The sequence below is a fragment of the Dromiciops gliroides genome, chromosome 5 (assembly GCF_019393635.1).
Source record: "Dromiciops gliroides isolate mDroGli1 chromosome 5, mDroGli1.pri, whole genome shotgun sequence".
Taxonomy (NCBI): domain Eukaryota; kingdom Metazoa; phylum Chordata; class Mammalia; order Microbiotheria; family Microbiotheriidae; genus Dromiciops; species Dromiciops gliroides.
In genome coordinates, this window is record NC_057865.1 from 245245079 (window position 1) to 245257839 (window position 12761).

Consider the following 12761-nt stretch of genomic DNA (forward strand, 5'->3'; position numbering starts at 1 on the left):
TCCTTGGAATTTGTACACAGCCTCATGGGGAAGCCAGAGATGTGGCTGTGTCGGCCAGTTGCTTCTCTGTGCCTCCCTGTATAAATATGGATAGCATGTCTTTGGCCAAATTTAAAGAGCTCCACTTTTTAGTACTTTTCAAGGAGCCTGATAATGGTCCCCAAGGTGACGTGACTGCCTTTTGTGAAAAGGAATAGATAAAAACAAAAAGAAAATTCTATCCTTTTGACACATGTAATTTGAACCCAATTGAAGGCTCAATTAGATTTTCATAGATGACTGTGAAAAGTGATGCCCCTTTTAGTGGGCTCAGCTTCTCCCTCTCCCCTTTCAACAAGGGTGAGAGGAGGCAGGTTAGACTTTGAATATGGGCCTTCAGTTTTATAGCAGTCTGCTTTGGAAATACCAACACGGAGGGAGCCATAGCTCTAAGAGACTCGTTCTCTTGCTGTTCTAATTTAGCCACCCTTTGGAAAACAATCTGAACTAAATGCCATTATGCAGAGCTACTTGAAAAGTAAAGTAGACAAATTGAGCAGCCTAACGAATGCCACTTCAATAATCAATTATTTTCAATTACTTATGACCTCTGAACACTTTGCCATGAAGGAAAATATCTGTGCTTGTTGATCTTGTAGAGACTGGAGGTAGTATAGGGAATTAGGGTCTTTCCTTCTTGTAAAATATGCATTTTGAAATTTTAGTATTCTCACATATTTTATAATCATCAGAATCCACATATATATGGAAGGACATTGGTATCTTTCATAGGACTGTATTACATATTTGCATACATATATGCATATACATATGTATTAAACCTCTTTAGTATGTAAGTGATTTTATTTTTAGAGCCCTTATAATGTGCTATCATGCTTCCTTCCTTTAATGTGTATAAATAAAAATCTTCATTTTTGCATCATCATGTATCTTTGCTGCATCTAATTAACATTATTTTTTTTTTGGACCACACAGAGCTGGCTATTTGCCTCAGAATATTCCCCTGGAGATTATCAGATACCTTTCTGAGGAGAAGGATTTTCTTCCGTGGCATGCTGCCAGCCGAGCCCTTTACCCTCTAGATAAATTACTGGACCGAATGGAAAACTACAATGTCTTCAATGTAAAATATATATTTCTTTCATCTTCAATTCTCAAAAGATATGCTGGTTTATCATCATATGCTATTTTGCAACTGATTTGAAGTTATTTACTTTCTCCCTAATTGTTACTCTTGCTAATTTTGTCATGTTTTCCTGTGAATATGTGGTTTGAATCGTGTGAAGAGAAAAATTTAAGATAAGCTAATTTGTCCCATCCTGAAAGTATGTAACTTTAATGTTACAGCATTTTTAAAAAAGCACAAACAAACAACTCAAATCCTCCTAGTCCAAACTTTTTTCCCCTCTAGTTATAGGGCTCTTTGCTCACCAAGGACTGAAATAACCCAGGCAAAGGGATTCTAAAGATCTTAACAGGATACCGCCAATTGCAGTAAAGATTGTGAGTCATTATTTTTATCCAAAAGGGCATAGTGAATTCAATTCACTTCCTTAATTAACAAGGATAAGATCAACATTGAGGCAAAAGCCCATTCATAATTGGGTCCAAGGGGATAACAGTGCAGCAAACAATAGATAATCCAAATAGACAGGAAAGCATGACAAACATTCCAAAATATACTACCTGAAAAATCTTACCTTGACTAGAAGCTGATTGGAAAACCAAAATATTACTGTTGACATTAACTAATGGAGAAATTTCATGACCATTTCAAATTAGATTAGTATTGAGTACTGCTAATGAGCATTTGATATTTCATTTTCTCATTACCCATCTAATTTTGGTGCATATGTGAAAGTGTATTTGTATGCAGTGTTAACTTTATACACTGTTCTCTTTCCTGTGTTCATTTTTAAGAGCTCAAGCAGGATCTCATAAAATAACCCTCTTTCCCATAACATACTGACTATTCTTTTAATTAACTTACAGTCTTAGTATTGTTTAAAACTAGATGACTGTAACATAAAATGCCTTTAATGGAGGTATCTCAATTCCCAGATTGTCATTAGAGTTACTCCTTTTTTATGCAGATACAATTTGGTTTTAATAAATAAAAATGGCAACAATTGGGGGTAGACAGTTTTACCACTACAACTTCTGTCTAGGGCTTCACAACACACATGCAAAGAAATGTGTCATTTTAGTTATGGCATAATTTTCACCTGCTGGAAGAAGACACATTGCATTTCTCCTTTTCTTCCAGACACACAAACATGTGTGCATGGAACTTATGAAAACGTAAGATTTATTCAATCTGTATATATTTGTCCTTTAAGATGGTATATCATGTCAGACACCTCATTTTCAGTAGCAGTTAAAAAAAAGTGCTTGGGCTACCATTTCAGTACTCTTCTTCCTTCCCGGAAATTAGGGGAAGTACAGAAGAACATGTCTTAAACTGCTACTGGTGTTTAAATGTACCAGCAACTGAATAGATATTAATTATGAACTATTAATGAATGCTCTCTGTATGTTATGATAAGTAGCACTGTTAGGTCATTGGGTGCACTTGTGTAGCCATTTTTCTATGTCCTTGTCATTAAGTGTATCTATGCTCTTTTCATAATTTACATGTAGGAGCTACATGTGTACATATGCATGCCCCTACACAGTGCATGCTAAACAACCTTTTGGCAGAATGTTCATCAGAACACATTTCTCAGAAATTCATTATGAAGTCAAGACTATGCTTTATTTTGCAGCATTATCTCAACTTTTTTTATATTACAATGGAGTAGAGTGTCTTGCATATTATAAACACTTAATAAATGTTGCATTTCTTGAATTGAAATAATCATCTTATAGAATATTACCATGCCTATGGCTAGACTGATGTTTGTAAATAATCACCTTCCCAATGTGAAACATTTAGGGTTTTTTGGGGTTTTTTTGAAACATTTAGTTTTAAACATTCAATTTTAGTGGACAAACTAAAATCTCAACACTGATACTACCTTTTTCCCCCCTCTCCATTTAGGAATATATTTTAAAACAAGTTGCAACGATGTACATCAAGCTTGGATGGCCAACAAATAATTTTAATGGATCCCTTGTTCAGGCATCTTACCAACATGAGTACTCTTTTGTTTTCTTTTTTCTACCTCTAACCCCCAAAACTGTATCAATAAAATAGTACCAATACTATTGTGACTTTAGCAGCAGGAGACAATCATACTTTTATTTCTCATCTCTCATTTCCTTCTCTGGGGAGGATTGCTGCTATGTTAGTACAGTTTCGCTTACCTCATAGTTGAAAACAAGGACATTTTTTCTTTCTATGCTATAGTTTTAATTCCTGTCTCCAATGGCGATGTTGGGATCTGAACCCATGCGCTTTTCGTAATAATGTTTACACAGTAGATGTGTCACATATTTACTTAGTCTATGTGCTGCTTAATTGGTTCTTATTTAGCCCCATAAAATTATAGTGTCTAGTTTTGATTATGTTCTGTTATACTGTTTGTGAGGATACTTTATTGTCTTCCTAAGAATGGTGATGCAGAGGGATGGGACTGTCTTTTCATTTTTTTTTTAAATTCTTTTCTTTTACTTTGGTAATACCCAGAGAATTACGGCGAGAAGTTATAATGCTGGCATGCAGCTTTGGTAACAAACACTGTCACCAGCAGGCTTCAACACTCATTTCAGACTGGATTTCCAGCAATAGGAACCGGTGAGTTGAACAGGACTAATATTTCCACAAAATGTAGCCCTATTTTAGACTCTTGATGAGGAGAGAGAGAGAGAGAGAGAGAGAGAGAGAGAGAGAGAGAGAGAGAGAGAGAGAGAATCTTTCACAAATGGATAAAATAGACCAAAACACCCATTCCAGAATTCATTTCAGCTAAATGTTATTGTTGCAGCTACTAAACAAATCAGCATTAAAAATTAAAGAGGAAATTGCAAATTTTTGCAATTTGACTTAAAGTTGAACTTCCTAAAAACTTAAACTATCTGAAAGTGGAATAGACTCCCATAGGAAGATAGTGGGTTCCTCATGACTGGAAGTCTATGAAAGCCAAATGGTCATTTTAAAAAATATATTCTTGAGCATATTCTTATTCATGCTTAGTGCATAATACATGCTTAATAAACCCTTCCTTCCTTCCTTCCTTCCTTCCTTCCTTCCTTCCTTCCTTCCTTCCTTCCTTCCTTCCTTCCTTCCTTCCTTCCTTCCTTCCTTCCTTCCTTCCTTCCTTCCTTCCTTCCTTCCTTCCTTCCTTCCTTCCTTCCTTCTTCCCTCCTTCTTTCCTCCTTTCCTTTATGGGTCTAGATGACTTCTGAGGTCCTTTCTAATGTATATCCTGTAAAGCAGTAACCTCAGGTCCGAGAAAGACATTGGATTAAAAAAAAAATTGTACCTATTATACACCATTGCAAAGCTTTATTTTATTATACATTTTTTTTTTAAATTTTACACACAGTTCAGTAATTTGCCTAGTATCTGTTAGGTGCCTACTAGTTGCCAGGCTTTGTACTAGGCATGGGTAAGACAAAAACAAAAGTGAAGTGGCACCAGATTTAAGGATTTTATATTCTACAGAGGGAAATAACATTTAGAGAGATAAATAAATATATGATTTGTGCAAAACAAGTAAGAAGTAATTGGGAAGCTCTATCAACTAAGAGAATCAAGAAAGGCCTTTTTAGATAGAGACACCTGTGTGGATCCTTCAAGGGAGCTAGGAGTTCAAAGCTTAGGGAAAATTTATACAAAGCTATGGTGGTAGGAAGTGGAATCGCTTTGCTGGAATTTATATTTTAGAAGAAAACTAATGTGAAATGAAGGTTGTTTAGAACCTGATCTCAAGTTACTATGTGAAAGAAGCTGTGTCCATGAAGGAAATGGGGCAACAATTAATTTTTCTGCTATATAAGCAGGCACTTGTTTATGATAAATATTCTCAGTTTGGTAGTGTTGGAAGTAGTTCAAGTTAGTTATCTAATTCAGAATTTAAAACAATTCAAGTGGTTGTAAATACATTGGTTATAATAGAAAATATAAAAAATGCAGGGTTTTTTTTGTCTTTTTCTTTCCCAGATTGTTGGCTTCTGTTATCTAAAAGTTTCCCTGATGGCCTTTTGTTCTTTTTTCAGTGATGTCAGGTGAACAAAATAACCTAAGGCTATGAAATTAGAAAAAAAATATTAAGATGGAGCCTATTACAAAAGAATAAGTTTTCAGTGTTTCATGGATATATTGGTTCCCTGAGGTATTCACCTCATGGTGAACTGACATACTTTCCAAAGGAAAACAGGAATTGCATCCAATTTATAAATGGCCACAGATCATAAATATAGAGTTGAAAGGGTCCTGAGAAGTCATCTAGTTCAAATGTTTCATTTTGCAGAAGAGTAAACTCAGACTCAGAGAGGTCAATTTACTTGCTTAGGATTCTTTCTTTTGTTCTTTCTTTTTTCCCTTCCCTCCCTTCTTTCCTTCCTTCCTTCCTTCTTTTCTTTCACATTTCTGAGAACATTGCCATGTTCATATTGGGGAAATGTGGTCAAGGAAAGGGAAATTGAAAAACAACATATTACAATTAGTATCAGAATTATTTAAAAAGTGCTAACATGGAAGAAATGAGATCTGGGTTTAAATTAAAATTCTGGTACTTAATAGTACTCTGGGAAAGTCAATTCTCTGAACCTTTATTTTATCAGCTGTAAATTGGGCATGAAAATGAAGCCCATAAAAACATGAAAGGGTCCTTTCCCCAACTCACAGTTACCCTGATGAGTCAGGTACCCTAGAGCAAGGTTATAGCTTCTTCTCAGAGAACTAAGGATACAACTTAGGAATGAGAATACCTTTCTAATGCTGTCAGCTCAAGCTTCCATTCTAATATGCTGCTCCTGATATATATATCGCCAATTGGTATTATTATCTTCCATATAGCACCAGTACTCTATACTAATTAGCCTGTGTTATCATTTAACCAATCAACATTAATTACCTTTTACAAAGGAATACTTACCAAGAAGATATGGCAAGAAGCAAAGTTACAAGGCAATTGCCCCCATACTCTTTCCTATATGCTACTATCTTCCTTGGAGAGAGTGGGATCAGACTTATAGAAATTTTTGCAAACTATTTCCCCCAGCATGTTCATTTATAAAGGTGGCATAGCCAGTGTGTGAGTTGCTTTTTCCCTTTTCTTGACTGCCTTTTATCACTGCTATGCTGGCCAAAGAATAGAGGCCTGTAGTCACAGACCACATGTTGTTTTTGATAAAGAAATTAAGGCCCAAGGTCTCTCCCTACTGTGAGACTTACAGCATATGTTCCTCACTCAAATCAAAGCAGCCAGGCAGAAAAGGGGGTCTCATCATCTGCTTAGTTCCTTTTGTAAACATTCTCAGTTCTGGATCAAATAGCCAATCAAAATGGTTCTTCTTCACTAACTATGAATAACACATGGAAATAATACATTTCCAAATGAGTATCATTTCAGACAGATCATGCTGTATGTGCTTATATGGACGGGGGTCCCAGTGACCAATCTCAGTCCCCTATTAGAATAATATTCTCAATATGTACCTTACCAGGATTCTTGGAGCCACCTGCTTAGTAAGCAGTAGGGTGTACCCTGTGAGCTTGGAAAAAATGTCACTGTGAGCTACAGAGGTTTTTTTAGGGGGATCCCATGCTATACCAGGCTCAGCTATTTGCAAAATCTATCATGGGCTCCCCTGAAGACATTATTTAAATCACCTCTGGTGCCTTTGATTTTTAATATGTTTATTACTTTTGCTCCTTTAAAAAGTGTAATATAACCAAGCTGTTATCTTCTACAGGTGATTTATGCATAAAAATATGAGTTTTTAAATATCCAATGAGTATTTTTCAACATCTGTCCTTTTTCTATTACTCCACTTTCTTTTGTAGTAAAGTATATAACATGTTAAGTGGAAATAACAATTTGTTTACTGAGATCTACTCAACGGACCATACTGCACTCCAGAATATCTATAGCCTAACCTCCTGCAGCTAGGGCAGATGTTACCCACTAAGCCCTATCAAAATCTGAGTTCAAAGGTTTAATCTACATGTTTTAGATTGTTAGCAATAAAACAGTAGTGCAGTTATTTCTGCTGAATTTCATTATTCTTTTTGTCAGGGAACAAAGGTGTGGTTTCTCTTTTTTAAAATAATTTTATTAATCTCTTCTGGTTTTATAGCATAATTCCTAGAGATGCCCTCCCTTCTTCACTTTCCTACCCTGAATCAGCATCGTGACCACATTTAATAATGCACACAACAACCTAAATTTGTGGTCCCCCACTTCTCTGCAAGAGGAAGGAATATGTTATATTATCTATGTTTGGGGGTGATTATGTTTTTAATTACCCATTGTTCAGGTTTCTTTTAGTGATCTTTTCATTTCCCAAATTGTAATAATTTTGCTTCAGTTCCTATGATTTTTTATATTTTCTAACATGATTCTGGAGTAATAGGTCAGATGTTATTTATCTTGGTTACCTAAAAACCAATTACCTGCTGAAAATCATGGTAAATAAATAGAAATAGTATTCCTCATGATGTGTTTTCAGAGATATGGTGTGTAGGGTTTCATAATTGGTTTCAATAACAAAGAATCCCAAAACAATCAGGATCACAAGTCCTTTGGAGAATAGGAGTTTTCTGTAGCATAGTTTGATACATTGGGTAGAAAATAAGTAGCAACAGTGATATTAGATTGAGGGGAAATATATGTATATATATGCATATATGTAAATTATATACATATGTACATATGTATATATGTACATGTAATTAATGTAAGGAGGAATAATCTAATAGAACTAAAAAAAACAACATCAGATAACTAGAAAGTGGCAGAACAAAAAAAAATCAAGAACTGTAGTAGAACATAATTTGAATCAATCAATCAATTTTGAAAATCCAAATATTATAGTCAGTTGAATTGTCCTAGGGAAATCAAGTGTTTATAAAAAGGAATTATGCTCTGGTATATTTATGGGAAGAAAATGACAAGATTCTACAGGATAAAAAAGCATGGGTCCTTTGCAGTATGCACTTGGGGAGAGAACAGCCACACTGATGAGATGGAAGATCTATTAAGTGTTAAATTCGGAGCAACATCTATTCAATTCATTCAGAAAGCATTTATTAAGCACCTACCATGTACTTAGTACTGTGCTAACTACTAAGCTTAGAAGAAAAATGGGGAAAAAAAAAACCTCTCAATGCACTTGAGGAGGTCACAGTTTATTGTGGGAAACAACATGCAGACAACTATTTAAAAAGAAATTATATACAAGATAAATTGGAAATAATCTCAGAAGAAAGGCAGTAATATTAAGTAGGACTGAGAAAGTTTTCTTGCAGAAAGTGGGATTTTAGTTGAGTAGAAAGAAGCTGGAGGGCACAGGTGAGGAATGAGAGAATACCAGATATGGGAGACAGCTGTTGAAAATACAGATTTACTATATACAGAAAAGACTAGAAAAATAGGAAGGAGCCATGTCATAAAAGGCTTTACAAAGCAAACAAATTTTATATTTGAAGCTAGAGGGATCTATATGAATGAATAAACTTTTTTTTTAAATGGTACTTGCTATGTGCTAAACACTGTATTTTAAGTACTGGGGATACAAAGAGAAAAGTGAGGTGGTTCTATTTATGGTTTTTCTTTTTGTTCATCTTTCTATTAGTTTCATTCAATTCTGAGGAAGTAACATTAAGGTACTTGGATTGTTCTATTATTACTAGCAATGTATTTTTTTTTATTCAGTTAATTCTCCCTTTATAAATTTAGATGCTATGGCACTTGGAGCAAATCTATTTTGTATTCATACTATTTCATCTACAATGCTGTTAAGCATAACGTCATATAAGATAACATTTGTAAAATGCTTGGTACAGTGTGTGGCACATGGTTGTTTCCTTCTTTTCAAAGTTATTTTTCTGTATAATGATGTTGTAATTTGTGACAGTTAAATAATTACTATAGATGTATTTTCAGTAAGCATATTATCAGTTTCTACTGGTAAGGGATTGGCCAAGCATCTCCTTAACTAGCTAGCATGTGGCCCCAAGAGTATATGTGATCCCCCCCAGAGACAGCATGTGGTCCCAAAGAGAATGGAGAGAGAGGGAGAGACCACATGACTACCTGTCCAGAATTTTTATCCCTTTTGATAAGAGGCAGTCATTATACATCAAACCAATCCAATTAGTTAGCATTATTTAAATCTAATTGGTTGACATGACTTGAAGGTGGGCTATATTAAAATGAAGTCCAAGAATGACATCAGAGAAAGGAATGCAAGACAGTTCGTTCATTTTGAACTGTATAGAACTCGTGTTCTTTTAAAGTTACTGAGTTTTACTTCCCCTCTGACTCTTTTTTGCTGTCTTAATTTTTATTTTCCAAATCATCCATTTTCTCTTTTAGACCTTCTGCTTCTTTTTTTGGAGGTGTTTGCTATCATTTTTTCTAGTTTTTCTACCATAATTTGACTCCTTTGATTCTGGCCCACAAGCTCACATTTCTGTCCTAATTTCATTCTTAATATAGTCATGTAAGTTTTATTTCTCTTTAGATTAATTTTGAATTTGTTACTGTTATTATTCCAAGACCTCTGAAAAGTCCTGGGGATAATCTTTTTTTTTTTTTTATCAGGGATTTCCCAAAATTTTTTTTTCATGTAGATTGTGTTGGCTGCCCATATGCTTATGTGTATGTCCTGGGGAGGGGGGGTGGGGTTTGTCAAAATGTGTGTGGGAATAATCCCATAGATTCCTTAGGAATCTTATATGGAATCTTTGATTCTTACCAGGAGAACAGAATTAGAGCCAATAAAGCTAGCCCATCTGCAATTCTCAGAGAGGTTGTACCAGACTAAAAGTATATCTATTGGCTTGTGTAAATATTGATAGTCTAAGGATAAAAGGAAGGGGTTCCCCAAGCTTATATCTGAAGTCTTGATGCCTTCCTATCCAATAGTAGTTACACAAAAGACTATTATGTATAATGAATAGAAAATAACCACATTTATCTAAGTGGATAGCAAAAAGAGATTAGAGAATTTGTATAGATTTTATAGACAATATACAGTGTGAATGAGCTGGCACATTGGAGGCAAGATATCTCATCTCAAGCAAGAGATTCCTAAGGTACTTGAAGGAGAAATCCCCTGAAGTCTCTGCAGAGTAGAGGTAGAAATAAAGAATGTGGAAAGTCCCTGACTTGCCCCTGCATGTCTACCTTCCAAAGTCTCTTCTTTTTCTATTCATATTTCTCCATAGAATGAGTCTAGAGCCACAAATGTTCTCTCTCAAAACAGAAAGAATAAAGATCAATATTCTTTCAAGTTCTCAAGCCAACTCTACCCTCATAGAGGCGCACAGCTTGAGTTATGGTCCTCTCCAGCAGTGATGACATTCTTATGCAAATACTCCAGGCTTGAAACCAAGGTTCCATTCCAAATGTAATAATGTCTGGGTCCATGTCAAAAATAAATTTTGGATATAGGACTTACCACAGCTTGGTTTCTAACCCCTTTCTCTTAGATGCAGAAGCTATTTTCCTTCTTGCTAGCATTGCTGCATCTTCCAGCTCCCACTCACAGTCCAGTCCCTTTATGTCTTTGCATTGTCTACATCCTCTTTTACAGAGTCTGGTAGTTCAGGCTGAGTCATTGACATAGTGATAGAGGGGCAGGAAGTCACCCTCACAGCCAGATTTTGATTTATAAGCCTGCAAGTTTACCTAGAATCTGTATATATCATGGAACAGAGATAGGCATACTTATTGGGAGCTTCAAGGATTACAGTGCCTGATTTTATTTCATGATATTTTCACCTCCTACGATGCTTCTACATTCCTATCTAGTGGATTCAGCTCCCTTTCTCTAACACTATGGTGTAATTTGTTTTTCTGAGATTGTTTTTGATGGGGGGTGGTGAAGACATTAGCACTAAACAGTTATAACTGTCATCATCATTTTTTGGTTTACTTAAGCTTGATTAAATCATTTTTTTCTATTTTCATTTAAACATGTTTATATTTCTTTATTCAAAAATTCCCACATTATTTTACTATTGGAATGATTTAAAAATAGGCAGTGTAAATATTACTTTCAAAGAGGTTTCTATGTGTGCCATATATATATATATATGTATATATATATATATATATGTATTGGGCATTACAATTCAAAGTTTAAAAGACATTATGTAATTCTTACCTCCTACTTTAACCTCAAGTGGCAACTCTATTTCCCCTACAGAATAGCAGATATTATTTTGAATTTCTATGTGCTTAGTCAGGTAGCAATAAGGGGTATTGTGTTCTGGTAGAATATGCTAAGTGATTCACAACAGATTGTGCTGTATTTCTAATGGTTCACATTGTTATTTATATGTAAGGTGATACTGTAGCTTACATTCTAATTTGGCTTTATGATTTCTCTCCTTCACACTGTAGTATATGGGTTGCGACAAGTTAACCTGTATATATATAGATGCACACACAACTTTTAATTTTGCCTTGAGGGATAGTTCAATACAAAACAGTATTCATAGCAAGCTAAATAGCATTCATTTAGGCTGAGGGGAAAATACAGCAAAGCATAATCAACTTAGAATATTTGTCATTCAGTTAAGCAGATATCCTATTTCCCTGGGCTCCCTGAATGAAAAAAATAGAAGGTGAGCATTTTCATAGAATTACTTGAATCACATGAATGGAAAAACCATAAGAGATTGCTTTCTTATTCATACCTGCTTCCTAAATCAGTTAGTATATAACTTCAAGAAGCAGGCACAGTGACCCCTTACTTGATTGTTACTGAGGTGGGTAAGGGCCATAACATGTAACTGCTAACTTATCCATTCCCTATTGAATAAGGTAACTAGGGGAAATTCTAAGCTTCATATACTAGTTTTTTTCATCCCCTAATGAAGTAAAGTACCTGAGAGAATATCTCAATATCATCCTTTAAAATTCTGAGTCATGGGGCTATTTGTGGGAAACTCATTAACAATGAACCTTCAGATTCTGTCCTGGCCCCTGCAAGCCTTGGATGTTGGGGAATTGATCCTTTGTCAATTCACAAGGACTTTGAAACTGATTCCAGGATTCTCAAATAAAAGGGGATTCTCACTTTAATCCCTGGGCTTCACCAGTTTGAGAGCAAGAGTAAAACCCAGATTACTCCTTCCCATTCTGGAGCTTCAGAAAAGCTGGGCTTCTTTTCATTCTTAGTCCCTCAGGTGTCCCAGCCTAATAGAGATTCAGTCAATCAATAATAAAGTATTTTATAAGTTTCTATTATATGTCAAGTACTGAGCCAAGACTAACGCAGGGTTTGACAGTACATACCTTGACTTCAACGAGTTTATATTCTATCAGAGAAAGAAGACAGAAAGATATATGTATATGTGATAGGTAGATAGATCTATTGATCAATCAATTGATAGATAGATGGTTTGAAAATATATACCATCACTTTAAAGAGTTTATATTCTATCAGAGAAAAAGACAGGGATGTATGTATATATAGGTAAGTAGGTAAGTAGATGGGTAGATAGATAATGTGAACACAAACTATTTGGAGTAAGAAGGCACTAATAAGTGTGGAATCAGGACAGGCCTCATATAATAAGTGATATTTGATCTGAGCTTTGAAGGAAACTTGGGATTATAAGAGTAACATTCAGGGCATGG

General features: G+C 35.1%; 1 protein-coding gene across 2 annotated transcripts in view; it reads left to right on the forward strand.

The window, feature by feature from the left end:
- TRHDE (thyrotropin releasing hormone degrading enzyme) overlaps nucleotides 1–12761 on the forward strand; it is a 516103-nt gene that overhangs the window by 467519 nt on the left and 35823 nt on the right. For both annotated transcript variants that reach the window (XM_043966938.1, XM_043966939.1), the window contains 3 exons: nucleotides 976–1123; nucleotides 3041–3138; nucleotides 3629–3736. In XM_043966938.1, the coding sequence (XP_043822873.1) occupies nucleotides 976–1123; nucleotides 3041–3138; nucleotides 3629–3736 (354 nt within the window). The remainder of the gene's footprint in view (nucleotides 1–975; nucleotides 1124–3040; nucleotides 3139–3628; nucleotides 3737–12761) is intronic.